At 42.4% G+C, this 24304-nt stretch overlaps 1 protein-coding gene and 1 long non-coding RNA gene across 2 annotated transcripts; both read left to right on the top strand.

Annotated features, from left to right (window-relative positions):
* Nucleotides 1-318: 318 nt before the first annotated feature.
* On the top strand, nt 319-2257 carry LOC119292884 (transcription factor bHLH18-like). The gene is made up of 3 exons (XM_037571559.1): nt 319-861; nt 960-1349; nt 2150-2257. The coding sequence occupies exons 1-3, from the start codon at nt 319-321 to the stop codon at nt 2252-2254; spliced, it is 1038 nt and encodes a 345-aa protein (XP_037427456.1). The 3' UTR covers nt 2255-2257.
* Nucleotides 2258-2964: 707 nt separating this feature from the next.
* On the top strand, nt 2965-4298 carry LOC119291744. Its single transcript, XR_005142617.1, has 2 exons — nt 2965-3681; nt 3790-4298. It is a non-coding gene; the product is annotated as an uncharacterized LOC119291744 (long non-coding RNA).
* The last annotated feature ends 20006 nt before the right edge of the window (nt 4299-24304 follow it).

Genomic DNA, 24304 nt, shown 5'->3' with positions numbered 1-24304 from the left:
TATGCCAGGATCCAACAAACGGTTGTTAATTGTTTATGATTGGCTCATTTTTGTAGGCTAGAGGGGCCTAGCGTGAGCAAACATTACATTGACGGGACCTTAACGCTCCGTTATAAACTCCAAGATTAGAGGCCAGGTTCTAACATAATCGATCTTTAGGGATTCACTCACCGAGGTAAACAATTACTATCGTGCATGACTAGTTCTGATTAGTTCTGCGGTGTCACGTGTGCTTTAAGTACTCTTACCATTTCTATCTCGATGTCGCACGAGCTAGGTCAGTGGCAAGGTACGGATCTGTCTATGCTCATGGACGACATGGACGACTCGCGCCTGTTCATGCAGTGGGCGGTGAGCACACTGCAGCAGCAGGATCCAGGAGGAGCCGGCGGCGGCAGCGAGAAGAGCGCCGGCTTCCCCTGTCTCCAGGCGCTCCGCGATTCCTCGGAGCTAACGGAAGCACAGAACACTCTGAGCTCCGGCGACGACACCGGCGGCGGTGGAGGAATCATCACCCCAGCCCCCGATTTGGCTGTGCACCAAGGCAGTTGGTCCATGTCGTCCCCGACCTCGGGCGGGCCTTTCGCGCCCAGCAGCATGAGCAGCACCGGCACCAGCAACGCCTTGTCCATGAGCTGGGACTTCGGCGCTACCTTGCCGCCGCAGCCGGTCAGCAGCGGTGGCGGGGGCACGCTGGCCGCCGGGGCGCCGCTTCGTTCCGGCGTGTCACAGCCAACGAGGAGGGCCTCCACAAAGAGCAGGCCGTACGCGCAAGACCACATCATGGCGGAGCGGAAGCGCCGGGAGAAGATCAACCAGCGCTTCATCGAGCTCTCCGCCGTCATTCCCGGCCTCAAGAAGGTCTATGAATATGTCTAATCTCTCAACTCTTTCTACATTTCATAGTACTTCAGTAAATGCTTAATCGATTTGCTTACATGATTTTCCAAATCGATCAGATGGACAAGGGGACGATTCTTGCCGACGCGACCAGATACGTGAAGGAGCTCCAAGAGAGGGTCAAGTACCTGGAGGCTGCCGGCGGCAACCACAGGAGCGTTGAGACCGTGGTGCTCGTCAGGAAGCCACGGTGCCTCGTCGGCTCGGACGGCGAGGCCTGTCCAGGGTTCTTCTCGGCAGCTGGGATGCCGGCAAATAGGAGCCAGCTGCCGGAGATCGAGGCAAAGCTCTCGGAGGACAACGTCATGGTGAGGATCCACTGTGAAATAAATGGAAAGGGTCTGGTCGCCAGGGTTCTTGCGGAGGTCGAGGAGCTCCACCTCCGCATCGTCCACAACGATGTGATGCCGTTCACGGCGTCCACCGTGATTATTACCACCATGGCGAAGGCAAGTTCTCATCAGTAATACTAGCTGTCGTACGTTTTATACGTATGCATTTTACTCTTTGTCCACTCTGGTTTTTTCGAATAAATACATAAACCTATAAAGCTTACCATTCTATAACATGCACACCTGCAAGGTAGTCCTCCGTTCCTAAGTATAAGTCTTTTTAGAGATTTCACTGTGGACTACATACGAAACAAAATGAGTGAATTTACATTGTAAAATCTCTAAAAAGACTTATATATTATTATCATGTATTACTTTATTTATTACCATGCATGACACATAGTAGCATAACATTTATTATAATACGGTAACATGATATGATACTCAATCATCTCTTTCTTCATTTAATTCTATGACACCCATCAAAATTGCCTAGTTGGCATGCATGATGCTAGGTATAAAACTAACATTACAACCAGCCTTAAGATATGCTCCCACCTTTTCATAATACAAGAGCGTTTTTGTCCCATAATATAAGAGTAGTTCAGTGTAAATGTAGTATTATTGATTTAATATTATAAATATTAGTCATTTTTGCGGGGGAAATATTAGTCATTTATTACTAGACAATCATACTTATTAATCTTTGTGAATACATTTGTAAAAAAAGAGAGGAACTTTCAGACTAGCGGCGTGTGGTCGTAAGGATCAATCTCTTTGAGAGCAACAACATAAAACATTGTAGAGTAGTATTTTCTAATGGTGGATGTTATATACATATCAACTATACATGTCCAGCCACATCACTTAGGGCTATAACTTCAAATTTTCATGGACTTACTGACTTTACCATTCAGGTGGAGGAGGGTTTTACTGTCAACACAGAGGAGATAGTAGGAAGGCTCAACTCTGCATTGTACCAACATAGCAGCAGCAACAACAGTGGCAACAACAATTATTAAGACTGGAGAAACAGGAAACTAAAAAGCCTAACTACGGTTTTGTATGTAATATAGAAATAAGATCCATGTAGATCATATGTACATATATGCGTGCAACTACCATTAATTGATGCAAAGGTAGCTGTTTTTTCTCCTTTCAAAAAAAGGTGCAACAACCTGATATGGCTCACTAGCGGAGAACCGGGCTATAGCTCCGGTTCGTAAGGCCCTTTAGTGCCGGTTCTGTAATCGGCATTAAAGGATGGGGACTAAATGTCCTCCTTTAGTACCGGTTCTGCACGAACTGCCGCTAAAGGGCCACCACGTGGCACGTGCCAGCGCCGGGGGTGGGGAGCCCTTTAGTGCCGGTTGGTAACACCAATCGGTACTAAACAGTTTTGGGGGTTTTGGTTTTATTATTTGTTTTCTCTTTAATTTTGTGTTTTCCATTTAATTCTTTTTCGTTTACTGGTATTTTACGATACTACATATTATACACGTTATGCATATATATAAATAGAATTTCTCGTAGAACTGATGTATATATATATATATATATATATATATATATATATATATATATATATATATATATATATATATATATAGGATAGCACTATTCTAATCCTAAGATTAGAATAACTATTTGGATCACAATCAACTCTATAGGGGCGTTGCAGACGTTCCCGAACTCCCGAACCGGCGGAGAAGAAAAAATAAAAAGCCCTCCCGACCTTATCCCCACGCCCGCTCTACGCCATCCCCGCCCCCTCGGCACCTTCCCAGGCAGCAGGCGTCGCCGCAGGCACCTCCCTCCTTGGCAGTAGGCGCCGCCGTCACCACTTCCCTCCCCGGCAGCAAGCACCGCCGCCCCCAACTTCCTCCGGCGGCAGAAGCGTGGCCGCCTCCATCTCCCTCCCCAGCAGACGCACCACCGACCTCACCTCCCCCCCGGCAGCCGCGCTGTCGCGACTCCACCTCCTGGCCGTGCCGCCGCGCGCCTCCATCTCCCGGCTTCCCGGCGCCGCCCTGTCGGCCACCTCCTGCGGCCCAGCTCAATCCAGTCCCGCCGGCTTTCGCCATGCAAGCCAACCAGGACACCTCCACCGCGACAGAGATGTCGCCCCGCGCTCCCCACCGGCTTGCCCTCGCTGCCTGCCCCGTGCCTCCAATCGGAGCACCCCATCGCCGTCCACCGTGGCACCTCGCCACCACTTGCAGATGGAGGAGGCCTCGGCCTGCAGCTAGAGGAGTTCTTGACCTGCATCTGCAGATGAATGGCACATCCGGGAGATATAGGAGATGGCAGCGCACCTCCCACTCACCATGGACGGCGTCCCCTCCTCTGCTCGAACTTCTTCTCCAACCTCAGCCTCGCCAACCTGATATTCCTCGGTGAAGCCCGGCAAGTGGTGTGCTCTTTCTGTTACTGTTCTTCCTCACAAAAGGTTGTCTATTCCCTGTAGATTCTGCAAAACCACCATTTTCTGCAGTATGGTTACAGTCCATTGTGTTGATTTTTAACAGTCCAATTGTGTCTACCACTCCACCTGCAGCATGTGTCCGCAACCGTTGGCCAACTCTGACCACTCCAACTTCCTGCTCCTCTCTTCTAATTCATCTTTTCTCCTATCCAAGTATGCGTGTGCGCAGCTAAAGTTCAACAATTGGGCAGAGAGCCGGAGACGGCGAGTCAACGTCACAAAGGACAATGGGCCGCCTCTGATGCTGCGCACAGGCTTGAGGCAGTGTCATCAAACCCCGTCAGATTGCACGTCCACAGTCCACCCGAGCTCCATGTCCAGCTGGGTCCGATGCAAGGATGTAAGGTCCTATCTGACCTCTCTTCTTTCTCTGAAACAAGCACGAAGAAGCATCAGGTATTTGATGCTCTTTAGTTCTACGAAGTGCTAGCTATACTATACATGTACAAGCCGTGCATATGCTGGCTGGAGCGTGTGTGCACTGGTGCGTGGGGCATGTACTCTCTTTTTTAGATGCTTGTACTGAAAAACGTGGGCATTTTCTGAATCAGATAGAGGGGTTGGTTGTTGATTCAGGTGAATATCTTTGTCTCTCTTTCAAGTTTCGTGTTACTGTGAAACATTGTTGTTTCCGTGAGTTGATTTGTTCAGAATAAACTTCTTGGAAGATTTTTTAGAAGAAAACAAAAAAACATCCAATTTCTTGCGAAAACACTAGAAGTTCACATACTAAAAATGTACACTTGTAACCTAAAAAAAGTATACTTGTTTTAAAAAAAGAAGTCCAAATTAAAAGAGCGGAGCTGTTCGTTTGTCAATTATAAAACTGAGTTTTCCATCTTTACAAAAAATAAACCAAGAAGTTCGAATAAAAAAAGCAAATCGGTTAAAAAATTATACAAACAAAAAATGGTATTTCCCCATTTCGAGAAAAAAACTAGAGGTTCAAATTTAAATAACGGAGAAGTTCAATGTTTATGAAAAACCCAAGAAGGTCAAATCAAAAAGTAGAGTAGTTCCAGAAGTTTGTCCCTTCTCTCTAAAAAAACTAGAAGTTCAAATTTAAATAACGGAGCGGTTTGATGTCTATTACAAAACCAAGAAGTTCAAATTACAAAAGTAGAGCAGTTTAATATTTATGTTAAACTCATATTTTCCTTGTTAGTAAAAGAAATAAAAACAAGAAGTTCAAATCAAACTAATGTAGTAGTTTAATGTATACGGAAAGCTCAAATTCTTTTCGTTCCTAGAAAAACAAAAAGTATGAAGTTCAATTAAAAAAAATGTTTGATGCTTATTTAAAAACCATATTTTTTTGAATAAAACTAAGAAGTTCAAATTAAAATATCAGATAAGTTCGAAGTTAGTAAAACATTAGAATAACAGAGCATTTCATTTTCGCTGTTAAATCGAGAAGTTCAAATTAAACTAACAAAGGAGTTCAATAAAAAAATTGGATTTCCCGGGAATATGCAAACATATGCGCTTACTGTTAGAAGTTCTAGTTCATCGCGTGCCATAGTTTGGAAAACAAGTTTTTTCAGGGAGCTAAAAAACTATGTTTTTTTAATGCCCAAGTTATTCACGTATGAATACCTCTAGAATTTTGATGGGGGAAAAACGGTAACACAAATAAAACATAACATTTTTATCAGAAAAAAGTAAGATTCGCGCGAGAAGTTCATCTTTCAAAAAAGGAAAAAGTTCACGACGAGAACAAAAGGAAGAAAAGTATCACGACACAAAAAACCAACAAGATTCACCGAATGAAACGTAGTAAGTTTGGAGAATAAAACAACATAATATATTTTTTTGAGTAAGATTAACTGGTGAACCCCAAAAAGATTAATAAAAATAAAACCAATAAGTTCAATATCAAACAACGAAGAAGTTCGATGTTTTTTAAAAACCTTCAATTTTCTCGTTTCTAAAAAATACTCAATGAAATTCAAATAAAAAAGCTAGAGCGGTTCAATGTCTATAAAAAAATTCAGATATTTTCACGTAACCGAGCAGTTTGATATTTATTTAAAAACTCGGGTTTTTCTGGCTACTAAAGAATAAAACTAATAAGTTCAATTTGAAGTAATGAAGAAGTTTGATGTTTCTAACAAAACTCCAACTTCCAATTTATAAATAATTGAAGTTCTAACCGACCTTCAATTGCGTGTAATTCGACGTATACACAAAAATACGACAGAAATTCATAGTGAAAACAACGAGAAGTTCAAGTAATGCAAGGAATGCATTTCAGGTGAGAATAAAACTATAGAAAAATAAAAACTTAAAACTTTTTTTGAAAGAAGTTTGAGTGCTTTGTCCGAAGAAGATAGAAATCCTTCAAAGAGGTTCACCTTGTATTTCCATGTTCGAAAACACAAAAAAGAAATTGTTCTTTTGCGTTTTAAAATAATTCTCTCAATCCACAAAGAAGTTCAGTTATTATTTGGAAGCAATTTGATTTCAAAAAGAAAATAAAAAATTTAAATTATAAAGATTAAAAAAATAAAACCAGGAAGTCCATATTAAAAAGATGGAGAAGTTCGATGACTATAGAAAACTCAGATTTTCCTCGTTATTAAAGAGTGGAAACAAGAAGTTCAAAAAAATAACAAGAAGGTCAACTTTTAAAAATAGAGCGCTTGAAAATTCATAAAAAGATTAATAAATAAAACCAGGAAGTCCATATTAAAAAGATGGAGAAGTTCGATGATTATAGAAAACTCAGATTTTCCTCGTTATTAAAGAGTGAAAACAAGAAGTTCAAAAATAAAATAACAAGAAGTTCAAATTTTAAAAATAGAGCGCTTTGAAATTCATAAAAAAAGATTAAGAAAATTAGATAAATAATTATAAAAAAACTCAGATATTTTCACGTAACCGAGAGAAGTTCGATAGATAACTGTCAGAAGTTCACGTACTACACGGTGTGCATTTTGTAGTAAAAAAAATAAAGAAGCAAATAATAAAAGTTTTGTTGTTATAAGTTCAACTCCTCGGTCGGAGAAAGTTAAAAAAATTATTGTGAGAGAGGTTTGTACAAAAGGTATATCATTTGTGTAACAGTTGACGAACGGATGAGAAAATTACAAATGAAAATACGTCACAGAAGTTCAACGTGAAACAACAGGAAGTTCAACTACTACACTGAATGAATTTCAGATGAAAAACTTTCAAAATCATCGCGAGTATGAAAAAATGATCAACACGGAAAAGTTGCGTGTTTACATCAGCTTTCCATCGGTATATCACCCGCTCAATTCCTGTGAGTGGGATGAAGAGCTACGAGCAGTGGATGAAGATCTACGAGCAAAAAAATCACGTGAAAAATAGAGTGAAGTTCGGGTACACGCGCCGAGAAGTTCAGGTTCTTCACGCAGTGCACTTTCGAAGAATCTGTTTCGCGGTAGAGGCAGAACGAATGATCCCGCTGTTTTCGGAATTACTTGAAAACGGCTAGGAATCAGAGAAAACCATCAACATGAAAAAGTTTCGCATTTTCCGTAGCTCATCAACAGTATATTATTCGCCCAATTCCGATAAAGTTTGTAGAAATTATAGCGAAAATACGTTTTTCGCCATTTTCGAAACTGACTTAAAACTGTAAAGAATTGGGAGAAACAATACATACCAAAAAGTTTCACATTTGTTCAAGCTTTCCAACGCCATATCATTTGCTGCATTCGGACGCATGGTTAAAAAATTAGCTCGAAAATACAAACTCGGTAGGACTTGGACCATTTTCTAAATTACTCTTAAACCGTTCAAAATTAGAAAAAAACTTTCAAGATGAAAAAGTAGCACATTTTCATAAGCTTTCCAACGCCATATCATATGCCTCCATTGGATTAGCCGTTTAGAAATGACATCAAAAAACGAACTCAGCTGTTCGGTTTACAAAATTTTACGTTTTTTCAAATTACTCTTTAACCATATGGAATTAGAACTTTCAATATGTGGAAGGAGCGGTTTTGCAACAGCTTTCCAACTCCATATTATATGCCTCATTCTGATAAACGGTTTAGAAATGCGATCGAAATTACGATTCACGTTTTTTGTGTGAAGAAAAATCGATTTTCAAAACTGCTCTTAAACCGCTTACATTTTGTGAAAAATTTATCTTGGATCATAATACTCGTGTCCATAGCTTTCCAACGGTATATAGCAAGCCCTATTTGGGCAATGTTGCGGGAAGTTCAACCTAGCATAGGGGAAAGTTCAGGTCGAACAACTCACGCTGTAAAATCGCAAAAAACGCGAGTTCTTCACGACCCGAGTGCAAAATCCGCCTATGAGCGAGATTCCTATCTAAAACGAGTATTTAGTTGCTAAAAATCGTTTGAAGATTACACTTACATCACATGGAACATGACCAACCAGAAAAACTCGCGGTAGAAGGCACAGTTGCGAAGATAGCCCGAAGGTTGGGTTCGTACAGAGAGAAGTTCAGGGGCGCGTACAAACAAAAATACGTCACAGAAGTTCAACATGTAAACAGCATGAAGTTCAACTACTACGCTGAATGAATTTCAGATGAAAAAACTTTTAAAATCGTTGCGACTATGAAAAAATGATCAACACGGGAAAGTTGCGTGTTTACAGCAGCTTTCCATCGGTATATCACTTGCTCAATTCCGGTGAGTGGATGGAGAGCTAGTTGCAGTGGATATAGATATACGAGCAAAAAAAAGCACATGAAAAACAGAGTGAAGTTCAAGTACACGTGCCGAGAAGTTCAGGTTCTTCACACGATGCATTTCGAAGAATCAGTTTCGCGATAAAGACAGAACGAATGATCTCGCCATTTTCACAATTACTTGAAAACGGACAGGAATCAGAGAAAAGCATCAACATGAAAAAGTTTCGCATTTTCCGTAGCTTTTCAGGGGTATATTATTTGCCCCATTTCGATAAAGTATGTAGAAATTATGCCAAACATACGTTTTTAGCCATTTTCCAATTTGAATTAAAACGGTAAGGAATTAGGAGAAACAATATATACGAAAAAGTTTCGCATTTGCTCAAGCTTTCCAACGCCGTATTATTTGTTGCATCCGGCCGTACGGTTAAAAACTTATCTCGAAAATACAAACTCGGTGGAACTTGTAGCGTTTTCTTAATTACTTTTAAACCGTTCCAAATTAGAAAAAACTTTTAACATTAAAAAGTAGCGCATTTTCACAAGCTTTCCAATGCCATATTATTTGCCTCAAATAGATTTGCCGTTTAGAAATTACATTGAAAATACGAACTCGGCTGTTCGGTTTGTGAAATTTTACGATTTTCAAAATTACTCTTTATCCATAGGGAATTAGAGAAAACTTTCAACATGTCGAAGGAGCGGTTTTGCAGCAGCTTTCCAATGCTATATTATTTACCTCATTCCGATAAACGGTTTAGAAATGCGATCAAAAATACGATTCACATTTTTTGTATGAAGAAAAAACGGTTTTCAAAACTGCTCTTAAACCGCTTACATTTTGCTAAAAATTTAACTTGGATCATGATATTGGTGTCCATAGCTTTCCAACGGTATATTGCAAGTCCCATTTGGACACTTTTTAGCTGAAGTTCAACCCAGTACAGAGGGAAGTTCAGGCGCGTTACTCAAGCAGTTCAGGTTGTGATCAGAATATTATTCTGATCCCGTGATCAGAATAGTGTTTATGTGTGTGTGTATATATATATATATATCATCGAATGTCTCACAACCACCATTATTCACACACATACACATGTATATATATACAATGAGGTATATATACAATTTCTCTTACATGTTGCCTTCAGAGCCAGTGGCATTTGCCTTGGTGCCTTCGGAGCACGATGAAAATTGGGAGTGGTTCATGGGGGCAGTAGCTGGTAATAGAATTCCCCTTTAGGATCTATGACTTGGTCGAGTAAAAATCCCACTATTTCCTCTTGAAGTGCTCGTATGCGCTCCTCTGGTAGGAGCGTCTCCTGCACCTCACTGAACTGTTAAGAAGGAGATCAATATGCATGTGTATTAGTTATGTGACTAGATATCGATAATGATGTAAAAATTGTGAATATTGTTCTGTCAAACGTACCCATAGCTGTCTATCAGATTTGGTCCTTTCAGACTCCATCATGCGAATGTTCTCGCAAACGTAGTATGCACACACATCAGTCCCCGACGCCCGCTTCAGGGCCTTTACGAGAATAGAATTTAATCATATAATAATTAATCAAGCATGATAATTAATGGTATTGAAACTAGAATTAAAGAGATGCATGGTAGCTAGCTAGTACTACTTAATTAATTCTACCTTGGGTCGATACCAATACAACTTTTTTCCCATGGATCTTGAACCTCTTTCCTGAACTTTTACCAAGCCCTACCCGCCGGCAAAGAAAATGAATAAAGGAGTTATTAAATAGTTGATATCAGGAAATGACGAACTAAAGAGGCCGACATATAGTTAATAATGATTGAAATTACCTGTTGACTATCCCCTTCACGATTGAGTAGTCACTTCGTTTTTTAAGTAGTGAGTCCAGTACTTCAACTGTTCCTTCGTCAACTTTAATGACTAACAAGATCCAATGGTAACTGCATGCACACACTTTTGCATGTCTTAATTAAGCGGGCATGTGCATAACACTCATCAACTACCCTAAACCCTATACACTTAATTATTAACATCTAGCTAGCTAGTAAGCAAAAATAGAATTTGCAGTACAAGACAGTGTGACTCACAGGAAGTTGTAAGGAAGTAGTATATCTTCATTGGTATTGAGGCGCTTCAAGAACTCTGGCATGTTTTTTTTTCTACATCTGCTCGATACCATGCATATGTCCATATTTGTTCATTAACGATATTTGGGTCAATGAACCCAATGCCATAGCGTCCATATTTTTTCATCTCATACATCTCATCCTGCATAATACCAAAGAAAGAATATAGTGAGGATAATTACAGGTAATGATCGATCAATGAGCACTACAGCTTACTTGAGACTTAAATTACAAAAAGAAATCACTTACAGACAATACCAACTGACGAGAGCTTTGTCGAGTGCGTCTTGATTGAATAACTGAAATAGTTCTGAATACTCAACGGACAGAGCTAGCTTATGGAAGTAATACTCTTCCTTGACTTTCACCATGAGGGACTCTCGATTGGAACTCTTGGTAATTTTCATGTACCAATCATGCAATTCATACATTCTCGTTGGGAGGTTCTTGACCTCCTCAGGCTTGACCAAAGGTTGGTCACGAACATATTTCCGTTTTATGTCCTCCTCTCTAAGCAGATACATGGGCTCAATCTTGAGGAGTTGTTCAACAGTGATACCGAGCATTTCAGCCTGCCTTCTATGCTCATCGGTTATTACCGGCTGACCGGCGCCGGTACTCTCATGTGTTGGTACAACAAGCAGGGGGATCGATTGCGCCACCTGTTCTCCCAGCTGGGGAACGGTTTTCCCGCATTTTTGGCCAGCTGCTTGGCTCGAGCTCGAGCTGACTCCTTTTGTCGTGCTCGATGCGCCTTCCTGATTTGGCGCTCATAGTCTAAGTCAACAGGCTTGGGAGCTGGTGTTTTAGCCATACGAATAAATTGGTCAATCTTATCCTCAGGCAGTTTCTCCCTTGGCGGCGGTGGCGGTTTCGGTCCAAAATGGGCGTCCACTTGGGCCTTCACTATGGCTTCGTTTTGCTCCTCGATCATGTCGTAAGGCCTCCGCAGAAGAGGCCCAAGGCTTGGACCATATTGAAATCGCTTGCCTCCGCCTGTACCTCATGTACTACCTCGACTTGTAGCGCTACGCACCATAGCTGTGGCGGCTCTATTTCGCGATTGCTAGGGCAGCGGAGATGGCTGACGCGGTGTCAGACTTGGAGGAGGAGTAGCACACTTTGGTGGACTTGGAAGAGGAGTGGCCTCACGCGGTGGCTGAGTTGAAGTAGGACGAGTGGCCTGAAGCTGTGCCGGACTTGGGGGAGCTGGAGTCGTTTGCTCCTAGTCACCTGCAGGAATGTCAAGCTCTAGCTGACGCGGTGTGGGTGGCCTTCGAAAGATGATGCAATCCTTTCTCCATAGGATGATACGATTTATGGCCTCTCCCAGTGTGTGCTCCTCATCACCTCGAGGAATGTCAAGAAGTAGCCCCAAATATTGGTCGTCCACCACCTCATCAACCATGACACGAGCATGGCCGGCTGGAATCGGGCTGCAATGGAAGGATGCTTCAGGGGGATTTGTATAAGCAACGGCATCCGCCACCTTGACGGATATGTTCTTTATTTTGAAGTGTAGCTCACAGTTAGTGTTCTCCATGATGTCATCCACAGGGTATATATCCAGCAGCGCATCGCTGGGGCGGAACCCATGTTGCTTCTCGGCACCAATGGGACGGTGTTATCCAATGCTGGATCCTCCGCTAGCTGCTGCCGCTGCTGAGACCCCTTTCCTGGCTAAGTGAGTCGATCTGCTGCGGCTGCCGCTGCAATTTGAGTGCCAAGTCCGCGTGTGTGGATTCTAGGCCTTGAAGGCGTTCTGCTTCCTGCTTCCTCTGCTCCTCCTCCAGCTTCTTCTTGTTCTCCTCCTCCATCTTCCTTCTCGCACGGCTTCTGTAGTCGGCTTTCCAGTGCAAAAAGCCCTCATACCACGGAATAACGCCCTTCCCTCGTGTTCTTCCCGGGTGTTTTGGAATTCCCAGGCCGCACGTAAGCTCGTTGTTCTCTCAGTTGGGCGTGAACACCCCCTTTCGAGCAGCTTCTATTGCATCAATTAACTTATCTTCGGCTCCTTTAAGACATGCCTTCTTTGCTACCAGGCCTGTCTTCGGGTCCAACGCCCCCCCCGTGCGCATAGAACCAAGTTCTGCACCTGGGGGGCCAGCTCAATGTAACTGGAGTGACCTGTGCAGCCTGCATCTCTTGCTCAGACTTATCCCACTTAGGCATTGCCACCGCGTAGCCACCTGGCCCTAGCCTATGGAACTGCTACTTTTTTGGGCATTGGCCTTGTTTTTTTGGACCGTTCCTTAGATAATTCTAATTCCTTGAATTTAACGACAACGGGCTAGTGTTCTCTTTACTTCTCTAGTGTTCCCTTGGATTCTGGAGTCTTCTTTCCTCCTTTGATGTAGTTGGCCCATACAGTTTTCTTGTGGTTGTTGAATGAAATTGCCATCTTCCTAAGAGCAGCGTCCTTGAGTTTCTCCACATCTGCAACTATGAAATGATTTGGTAGGGTGAAATGTTCCATGAGTTTTTCCCAAAGCAGAGTTTTTGCTCTGTCGTCTACAAAAGTAAGATCTGGACGTTTCTTTTGCTGGCTCTTTCCATTCTTGAAGGGAGATCGGGAGTTGGTCCTTCACAAGAACTCCGCACTGACGAACGAACTTGTTCGCAATGTTCTTAGGCGCTAGTGGTTCGCCATTAGTTTTGATGGCATCGATGTTGTACTTTACGCCCTCCTTCAACTTTTTGCCCAGGCCTCGCACTCTGCCTGTAGAAGATTTGCTCGATCCGGAGGGCTGAAAGAAGAAAGATCGATTCATTAATATATCTTCAAATCATTTAAAACATGTCATGATCACCAGATGCCTGCTTATATAAATACACCTCACCGGTTTCTATTATTTCAAGATCAACATTTTCTTCGCCATCATAATCATAGCCATCAATGACTTCATCAATTCGGTCGTCGCGATCGAATATCATATCATCACCCTCCCCGGTATTGTTCAGATATTGGGAGCCGTCATCTTCTTCATTTCGATCATCTGGCCCACGAGGGGAGACTATGATCTCGAACAGGGCCTCTTATCCCTCTCTGCCGGCATTGTCCGCCATAGCTTTTATTTAACTAATCTAGAAGAAATATAAAACAATTTAGTATTCAAATTACAATGCATGCATGCAATCAATAAGGAAATCTTGAATCATAGTACATAATATGCATCGTCTCGAATAATATATAATCTCGAATACATCGTCTCAAATATTATATATCAAATACATCACTAGCTAGATAGCTAATAAAGATCGAATACTACAGAATAATCTAGGCCACTCGCGGTTCCTGAGGCGCGGGCGGTGGACACGCAAAGAGAAAGAACCATCACATGATCATAGCTCCGGTCATCTCCCCAAAGAACCTGCCAGATTGGAGAACCTGACGTCCATATCAGCCATGTAGCGACGGACGTGCTCGTCCTCCTCCCTAACATGACAACTCACCACCTCTAGTGGGGCCGGCTCCCTCCGCACCAAAAGTGGCCCACGGGAACGCCACCAAAGGAGCTCAGGGTCGACGATGGGACCCGGGGGCGGGTTCGTCACCAAGCAGCGAGCCCCTGAAGGTAGCACCTCCCACTGCCAGCCCGGCGGAGCCCAGTCCCGGACATGGATCCTCTGAAGTAGGACGTCATCGCGAATGGGTCGACGGCGAGGATGCGGGCCGGGCATCGTCGAGAACAAATACTATACGCCGCAAAAGTATCATTTTTTAAATGATTGGATTGCTATTTCTTATATGCAAATTCTAAATTTCGATAATTAAAATTATAAGAAACTAAAAACTAACATTTCTATAACATTTCTATAATAATTTGAAATTAATCTAATTCATCTAGCTAAAACTAACATTTCTACATAACTAACATTTCTATAACATTTCTAACATTTCTATATACCATTTGACATTAATCTAATCTAATCTAATTAATTCATCTAAGACATTTGTATAAAAATAGAAAAAACAAAAAAAACTAAAAACTAAAAACTAAAAATAGAATTGTGTGTGTGTGTGTGTGCGCGCGCATGCGCATGTGTGTGTGTGTGTGTGCGTGTGTGTGCGCACCTATGGCACTGGTGACGCGACTGCTTCGATTGGAGGGAGGAGAGGGGCCGGGGAGAGGTGCTCACAATGCGGGCGAGGTCGAGGTGACGACGACGGCAACGGCAAGGCGAGGCAACGGCGAGGCGGAGGGGACGGCAAGGCAGAGGGGGCGGCGACGGGAACGGGCCGACGATGGGCGGCGACGGGGACGGTGATAGTGACGGGGGTGGCGACGGGGGGCGGCGACGACGGGGCAGAGAAAAAGAAGCAGAGGGAGAGAACGAAACTGACAAATTTTTGAAGTGTTTCTTATATAGGACCCCCCGTTTAGTACCGGTTGGAGCCACCAACCGGTACTAAAGGGTTGTTTTGGCCAGGCGAAGCGGCGGAAGCGCACCCCCTCTAGTACTGGGTGGTGGCTCCAACCGGTACTAAAGGTGCGCGCTGGCGGAGGTGCGGTGCGGGAAAGTTTAGTCCCACCTCGCTAGCCGAGGGGCGCCCGCACCTGTTTAAAAGCCCCGGCGCGGGAGCTCTGTTGAACTCCTCTCTATAGCAGGCTTCTGGGCCTAACTCTGCCACTCTGCCCTGTGGGCCTATTGGGTCTTGTGGGCCTGCATCCTGGCCCAACTACAGGTTGGGTTTCTAGTCGTATGCAGGCCGCTGTGGCCCAGTAGGTGGGCTTTTTATTTATTTAATTTTTATTTCGATTTTTTTTCTTTTCTGCTTTATTTATTTTCATTTATTTATTTCTGAGTTGTTTTTTTGCTGTATTTCGAGTTTCTTTGTGAATATTTTTTCTTTAGGTACCAAAAATTACAAACTTTCTGTTAGTGCAAGTAGTTTTCAAATTTAAATAGTTTCAATTTTAATTATTTGACAAACTTTGTAGACGAAGTGCATCCAGTTTTTGCCGTAAATGCATTGATGAATTTGTTTGCACATAAAATTTCTTCGCGTTTCAAATGCCAAAACACATAAGTACCCTAACTATTACAAAGATTCCCTCCGGTTTGTTCGAAGCGGCACTTTCCAGATATATATAAGTCCGGAAACTCACTAGAGAAGAAAGTGATGACAGTGAAGCCTTTCACATCCCAGAGTGGGATCTTTGGGTGTGAAATTTTTTCTCCATAACCATGGACAATCTTCATCATTTAACTGGATGCTCTAGTCAATATTCACTGTGAATGGAGCAATTTCATCAAACTTTTCATAATCTTCTGACATGTCTGTCTTGTCATCCACTCCCACGATGTTTCTTTTCCCTAAAAGAACTATGTGGCGCTTTAGCTCATCGTATGATGCATTCGCTTCCTTATCTTTTCTTTTTCTCGGCCTGGTAGACATGTCTTTCACATAGAAAACCTGCACCACATCATTGTCTAGGACGAATGGTTCGCCAACATATGCAAGATTGTTGAGATCCACTATTGTCATTCCGTATTGCAGGTCTTCCGTTACCCCGCCTCGTGTCATATTAACCCATTTGCACTGAAACAAAGGGACCTTCAAACCACGTCCATAGTCAAGTTCCCATATATCCTCTATGTAACCATAATATGTTTCCTTTCCTGTCTTGGTTGTTGCATCAAAGCGGACACCACTGTTTTGGTTGGTGCTCTTCTTATCTTGGGGGATCGTGTAAAATGTATTCCCGTTTATCTCGTGCCCATTGAAAGTCATTATATTCGAAGATGGTAACTGGGACAACAAGTACATGTCATCTTCAATATCGCTGTCGTACATGGCACGTGTCTGCAACCAACCGGCGAAAGTCCCCGTTTGCTCACGTGTAATCGAGTCGTCAGACTGCTCCGGGTGTTTGGAGCGTAGAAAATTCTTGTGTTCCTCCATGTACGAAGCCACCAAGGCGGAATTCCGTAGAACTGTGTAGTGTGCTTGAGTGAGAGAATGCCCACCCATACATATTATTTGATCCCCTCCTAGCGTGCCTTTTCCATCCAGTCCGCCCTTATGCCGCGATTCAGGAACACCAATCGGCTTAAGGTCAGGAATAAAGTCAATACAAAACTCAATGCCCTCCTCATTTTCGTGGCCCTTCGAGATGCTTCCTTCTGGCATAGCACGGTTATGAACATATTTCTTTAAGACTCCCATGAACCTCTCAAAGGGGAACATATTGTGTAGAAATACAGGACCCAAAACGTTAATCTCTTCGCATAGATGAACTAGGACATGCGTCATGATGTTGAAGAAGGATGGTGGGAACACCAACTCGAAACTGACAAGACATTGCACCAAATCATTCTGTAACCTTGGTATTATTTCTGGATCAATTACCTTCTAAGAGATTGCATTGAGGAATGCACATAGCTTCACAATGGCTAATCGAACGTTTTTCGATAGAAGCCCCCTCAATGCAACTAGAAGCAGTTGCGTCATAATCACATGGCAGTCATGAGACTTTACGATTTGGAGCTTTTTCTCTGCCATATTTATTATTCCCTTTATATTCGACAAGAAGCCAAATGGTACCTTCATATTGAGCAGGCATTCAAAGAAGATTTCCTACTCTTCTTTGGTAAGAGCGTAACTGGCATGACCCTGATGTATGCCGTCTTTTCCGTGCATACATTGGTGTTCCTCCCGTGCCTCCAGTGTATCTTTTGTCTTCCCATACATGCCCAAGAAGCAAAGCAAGGTCACGCAAAGATTCTTCGTCACGTGCATCATGTCGATTGCGGAGTGGACCTCTAGGTCTTTCCAATAGGACAGGTCCCAAAATATAGATTTCTTCTTCCACATGGGTGAGCGTCCGTAAGCGTCCTTCGGAACAGGTTGTCCGCCAGGACCCTTTCCAAATATTACCTTCAAATCCTTGACCATATCATGTACATCAGCACTAGTACGGTGGTGAGGCTTCATCCGGTGATCCGCCTCACCTTTGAAATGCTTGCCTTTCTTTCTTACAGGATGCCTGCTCGGAAGAAATCAACGATGTCCCAGGTACACATTCTTCCTACAATTATCCAAATATATACTGTCGATATGATCCAGACAGTGCGTGCATCCGCGGTATCCCTTGTTTGTCTGTCCTAAAAGGTTACTGAGAGCAGGCCAATCATTGATGGTCACGAACAGCAACACCTTTAGGTCAAATTCTTCCTATTTGTGCTCATCCCACACAGAAACACCTTTTCCATTCCACAGCTATAAGAGTTCTTCAACTAATGGCCTTAGGTACACATCAATGTCGTTGCCGGGTTGCTTAGGGCCTTGGATGAGCACTGTCATCATAATGAACTTCTGCTTCATGCACAACCAAGAAGGAAGCTTATACAAACATAGATTCACAGGCCAGGTGCTATGGTTGCTGCTCTGCTCCCCAAAAGGATTAATGCCATCTGCGTTTAGACGAAACCATACGTTCCTTGGGTCACCTGCAGACTCCTCGCTGTACTTTCTCTTGATTGTTCTCCACTGCGACCCTACAGCGGGTACTCTCAACTTTCCATCTTTCTTACAGTCTTCTCCATGCCATCACATCGCCTTGGCATGCTCTTTGTTTTGGAATAAACGCGCTCGCCCTCAAAATCACCAGGGTCATTGCGGCTGATCTTATAGCACAATGCACCGCATACCGGGTACATGTTCAAATCCTCGTACTCACCACGGTAGAGGATGCAGTCATTAGGGCATGCATGTATCTTCTTCACCTCTAACCCAAGAGGGCAGACAACCTTCTTTGCTTTGTACATACTCTCGGGCAATTCGTTGTCCTCTGGAAGCATATACTTTATCATTACCAACAACTTTCTAAATCCCTTGTCAGATACACCATTCTCTGCCTTCCATTGCAGCAATTCCAGTGTGGTGCCCAACTTTTTCTTGTCAGCTTCACCATTGGGATACAACAATTTTTGTGATCCTCTGACATGCGCTGCAACTTCTTCTTCTCCTTTTCACTTATCAGATACACCTAGATCATCAACTGGCTCATCTGATGCCTCTTCTTCAGCTTCTTCCCGCATTGCCCGCTCAGCTTATTCTCGCATTGCCGGCTCATCTTCTTTCCCCATTGTTTTATCAGCGTATTCAGGGAACCCATGGCCAGGATAGCTATCGTCGTCCTCTTCTTCTTCATTGTCTTCCATCATAACCCCTCTTTCTCCGTGCTTGGTCCAAACATTATAGAGGGGCATGAAACCGGACTCAAACAGGTGGACGTGAATGGTTCTTGAGTTAGAGTAATTGTGATCATTCTTACAGCCAGCACATGAACAAGGCATAAAACCATCCGCCGCTTGTTTGCTTGAGCCGCAATAAGAAAAGTATGCACGCCATCAATGAACTGGGGAGAGCATCGGTCATCGTACATCCATTGCTGGCTCATCTTCATTACACACCACCGAATAGATCAAATTAATACAAGTTCATACATAAAGTTCATACAACACTTAAATGCAACATACAAATAACTCTCTAGCTAAAGCATTTAAATGCAACAACAAATGCGATCAAGGTCACAACTAAGGTAACAATTGATCCAACAGCCTCACTATCAATGGCATATTTTCTAATCTTTCTAATCTTGAACCGCATTTTCTCCATCTTGATCTTGTGATCATCTACGACATCAGCAACATGCAACTCCAATTCCATCTTCTCCCCCTCAATTCTTTTCATTTTTTCTTTCAAATACTGGTTTTCTCTTTCAACTAAATTTAACCTCTCAACAATACGGTCGGTTGGAATTTTCGGTTCACATACCTCCTAGATAAAAATATCTATGTCGACTTGATGGGCATAATTTGTCATAAACACGAAATGCAACAAATAGTTTGAAAAGAGAATATACTACATCCGAATCATAACACGAACAAGGGCCGACGAGGACGGATATCAAAACCATGGCACTATGTATAACAAACAATGTACGGGTAAGATAATTATACACGTAACTATATATCTAAATCACACAAACATGATTTTTTTATATAAAAAAGATCAGAACACGAGGCTCACCACAAGGTGGTGCCGGCTACGGGTCGGTGCGGATGATCGACGGTGGTTACAACGGAGACGGGAAGGCACTAAGTAAACCACACCTACATATGCAAACAAAGAGTTATTTTGAGCTCAAATTGCAAATAAATCAAATACTCTACCACATATAATTCCTCCCAAATTACTAAAACCCACAAATTAACCACTATATAAAGCATTGCAAGAGATAATCTAGCAATGAGAGATGAAAGGACAAAGTTGCTAACCTTTGTGATCACTTGAATGGATGGGGGCCTTCAAATCTTGACAAAATTTGGGCAAAATGTGTGATCAGCTCGAGGGAAGAGGGAAAGAACAGAGAGGAGAGGGGAAAGGGGGAAGAACAGAGCGAGCTGGATGAAGGGTTTATATGTAGGATGACCTTTACTACCGGTTCGTGGCACGAACCAGTACTAAATGTGCAGGAGGGGCCTCAGTCTAACAACATCCTACCACAACGCTCTTTAGTACCGGTTCTAGGCATGAACCGGTGCTAAAGGTTCGCCACGAACAGGTACTATTGATAGCGGCCCGCCTAGCCATTGGAATCGACACTAATGGTCACATTAGTGCCGGCTCAAATACAAACCGGGACTAATGAGATGCACATTAGACCCTTTTTCTACTAGTGGCTGTGGCTAATTTGTCTCTCACTGTGCATGGTTGGATGCATGAGAACTATATAGGCTAGAGGGGTATACACAAATTTTAACAATCTAGAGGATGGTGGTCATTCATTATCAAGCCTTTTAGGATACAATTTTTGTATATGGAAGTTAATAGGAATCAAGATTTTTGATTGCTTCACTTTGTTATGTTATGGTCATTAGATCATGGCTTCAGCCCTTACAAGCCATGTGATTACATAAAAATTGTAAAGTTGCAGCCCATGCATAGAAGATCTCACACAAGTGTAGTCTCTCGCGATAATGGGCCGACAAGGGGGTTCGAAGGGCGTGGTGATGGTTTTTTTCTTGGTAGATTGTTGTCCATAGTCATCTATTAACCATGAATTTGAGTTTGTGCCCCTTTGAAATATAAAATGAAGCTAAGTTAGTGTGCCATTATTAGTAAGTATATTGGCCAAAAAAGGAAGGTGGAAAAGGCTTGGATATTGCAACTAGCCATCCAAAACTTTTGGCCACCCCAGATGTTAGAAGAAATGCAATCTATCACTTTGGATTAGGTAATTGCACAAGAAATTTTCTATTATGATATAGTTGTTAAGACGGTACCACAACCATTATTTTCCATGCGAACATGCTATTTCATATTTGTAACATTTTTTATTCCAGTAATTCTTCTGTATTGATATTGAAATGTACAAAGTTAGAGTGGAAAAAAAATCTTAAGAGGTCATTATCTTAGACTAGATCGACACCCCCCCCAGAAAAACTACAACTTTCTATGCAAATTGTGATGGACACTAAACTTACCCATCAAGGTCAGGCCAAAGTCAAGTCAACAAAAGTCCAAGAAAATTGCAAAGGTCAACAATCCAATAGAAAGACAGAAATAACACACATAATGAATTATTCAATGGTAAAACCCTAGACAAAAGGAACCCACTGGACCGGGTGTAAGTTCGTCTAGTGCCCTTTTGTGTATTTTCGATGGTTAATGACAAAAAGGTTAAGAGACTAATGTGTTTGTGAGTACACGCAGGTGAAAGCCCTTGAGGATTTGGTTTAACCAGTGGCTTTAAAATGGCTATTAAAGGATTGGAGTTTGTCATGTAGACTTTTGTTTACTAGTTTCTTTATTATTCATTTGAGTTGTAGGGGCTATCCATATTATTAGGGGGGGGGGGTCCTCACTGAAGCAAGATTGAAAACTTGTGTGTGCGTGGTCACTCATGATCTATTTCTTCTGTAAGAGAAGACTTGGAAATCTCCTTCCAAGCGAGCCTTTTAGCTCCTCTATCGAAGTTAAATATTTTGAACACTCGTGGTTAAATTCCTTGCCGAGGAGTTGGAAAATTTTATCCACAAGTTATTCCATGTGTGCATGTCTTCAGAATTCTGACCATTACCACTTGGTAGCATGTGTATTGGCACGGACCTTCCAAAGGCCATATTGGCTCTAGTGAATATGTGTGCCGAGTATAAATATCCCTGTACCCCAATCAGTTGTGGTTCGCAGCTCCATGTGAATTGAGACAATTTTTTGTTAGGGCAACCCTCCTCGCATCGATTACGTGAACTAATCCTAAGTGAGGTAAAAGAACCAGAGCCTGAAAGCAAATTGTGATTGAGCATTGATAACCCACAAATGTAGGGGGTCAATTATAGATCTTTTTGATAGTTGAGCTTGTTGAACCGTAGAAGGAATTGTCCAGTGGAAATCAGTAAGGAATCATTGTAAAAGCTGTAAATATTGTTTGGCTATTTGTTTGATCGAGAGAGCAAGTGCAAAAATGGAAATATTAACAAAAGTAAATGAGTGCAGTAAGTGACCCAATACTTAGTTTTGCTAAGGAAAAGCATGTAGTGTTTTTATATGGATTAAATCATTCTTTAGAACAACTGAAATTTCACCAAACTATTTTTAGCTAGTTCCACTGACTTTAACTTTCATTGCTTTGAGGCTTCTTGTGGAGCCTACGTTTATTTAATGCCATCACTTGGACAACTGACATATTTAGGATTATGCCCACCATGAAAGCATATGCAAGTACAAAAAGGATAATTAAGATACCAACTAACCATATATTAAATTCTAGGGTCCTCATTTAATCCTCATGCAACAATTCATAAATTCAAGGCTTGGTAATATCTATTACTCCGACCTCCCATCATTGATAACTAACCACATAATTCTCTCCTCTAGGCCCATATAGGTGAAATGGCTTGTACTCTTTGTTCACACATTGATACGTCTCCAACGTATCTATAATTTTTGATTGTTCCATGCTATTATATTACCTGTTTTGGATGTCTATGGGCATTACTTTGCACTTTTATATAATTTTTGGGACTAACCTACTAACCGGAGGCCCAACCCGAATTGCTGTTTTTTTGCCTATTTCAGTGTTTCGCAGAAAAGGAATATCAAGCGGAGTCCAAACGGAATGAAACCTTCGGGAGCGATCTTTTTGGAACAAACACAATCCATGGGACTTGGAGTGGACGTCAAGCAACCAACGAGGCGGCCACGAGGGTGCCTGGCGCGCCCTAAGGGGGTGGGCACGCCCCCCACCCTCGTGGGCCCCTCGTGGCTCAACGACCTACTTCTTCCTCCTATATATATCCACGTACTCTGAAACCGTCCAGGAGCAACACGAAAAACTATTTCCATCTCCGCAACCTTCTGTATCCGCGAGATCCCATCTTGGAGCCTTCGCCGGTGCTCCACCGGAGGGGGAATCGACCACGGAGGGCCTCTCCATCACCACCAAGGCCTCTCCGATGAGTTGTGAGTAGTTTACCACAGACATTCGGGTCCATAGTTATTAGCTAGATGGCTTCTTCTCTCTCTTTGATTCTCAATACAAAGTTCTCCTTCCTCTTCTTGGAGATCTATTTGATGTAACTCTTTTTGCGGTGTGTTTGTTGAGATCTGATGAATTGTGGGTTTATGATCAAGTTTATCTATGAGAAATATTTGAATCTCCTCTGAATTCTTTTATGTATGATTGTTATCTTTGCAAGTCTCTTCGAATTATCAGTTTGGTTTGGCCTACTAGATTGATCTTTCTTGCAATTGGAGAAGTGCTTAGCTTTGGGTTCAATCTTGCGGTGTCCTTTCCTAGTGACAGCAGGGGCAGCAAGGCACATATTGTATTGTTGCCATCGAGGATAAAAAGATGGGGTATATCATATTGCTTGAGTTTATCCCTCTACATCATGTCATCTTGCTTAATGCGTCACTCTGTTCTTATGAACTTAATACTCTAGATGCAGGCAGGAGTGGGTCGGTGTGTGGTGTAATAGTAGTAGATGCAGGCAGGAGTCAGTCTACTTGTTGCGGACGTGATGCCTATGTACATGATCATGCCTAGATATTCTCATAACTATGCACTTTTCTATCAATTGCTCGACAATAGTTTGTTCACCCACCGTAATAATTATGCTATCTTGAGAGAAGCCACTAGTGAAACCTATGGCCCCCGGGTCTATCTTTTATCATACAAGTTTTCCATCTACTTTTAGTTGCATCTTTTATTTTCCAATCTATATCATAAAAATACCAAAATAGTTATCTTATCATATTATCTCTATCAGATCTCACTTTCGCAAGTGACCGTGAAGCGATTGACAACCCCTTTATCGCGTTGGTTGCGAGGTTCTTGTTTGTTTGTGTAGGCGCGTGGGACTTCGGAGGAGCCTCCTACTAGATTGATACCTTGGTTCCCAAAACTGAGGGAAATACTTACGCTACTTTGCTGCATCACCCTTCCCTCTTCAAGGGAAAAACCAACGCATGCTCAAGAGGTATCAAGAAGGATTTCTGGCGCCGTTGCCGGGGAGGTCTTCGCTCAAGTCAAGACATACCAAGTACCCAACACAAACTCGTCTCCCTCGCATTACATTATTTGCCATTTGTCTCTCGTTTTCCTCTCCCCCACTTCACCCTTGCCGTTTTATTTGCCCTCTCTTTTCCGTTCGCCTCTTTTTCGCTTGCCTCTTGTGCGCTCGTGTGTTAGCTTATTTATCTCTTTATCATGACTAGTCCCTTATCTGCTCCTATGTCACCCGAGTTTGAAGTTCTTCACTTCAAGCAAAGGCAAGGAAAAAAATTTAAAATATGCTTATTATAGGATGATG

This window comes from Triticum dicoccoides, chromosome 4B (assembly GCF_002162155.2).
Source record: "Triticum dicoccoides isolate Atlit2015 ecotype Zavitan chromosome 4B, WEW_v2.0, whole genome shotgun sequence".
NCBI lineage: Eukaryota > Viridiplantae > Streptophyta > Magnoliopsida > Poales > Poaceae > Triticum > Triticum dicoccoides.
Note: the sequence above shows the minus strand (reverse complement) of the source record. Positions and strands in the feature narration are given on the sequence as shown.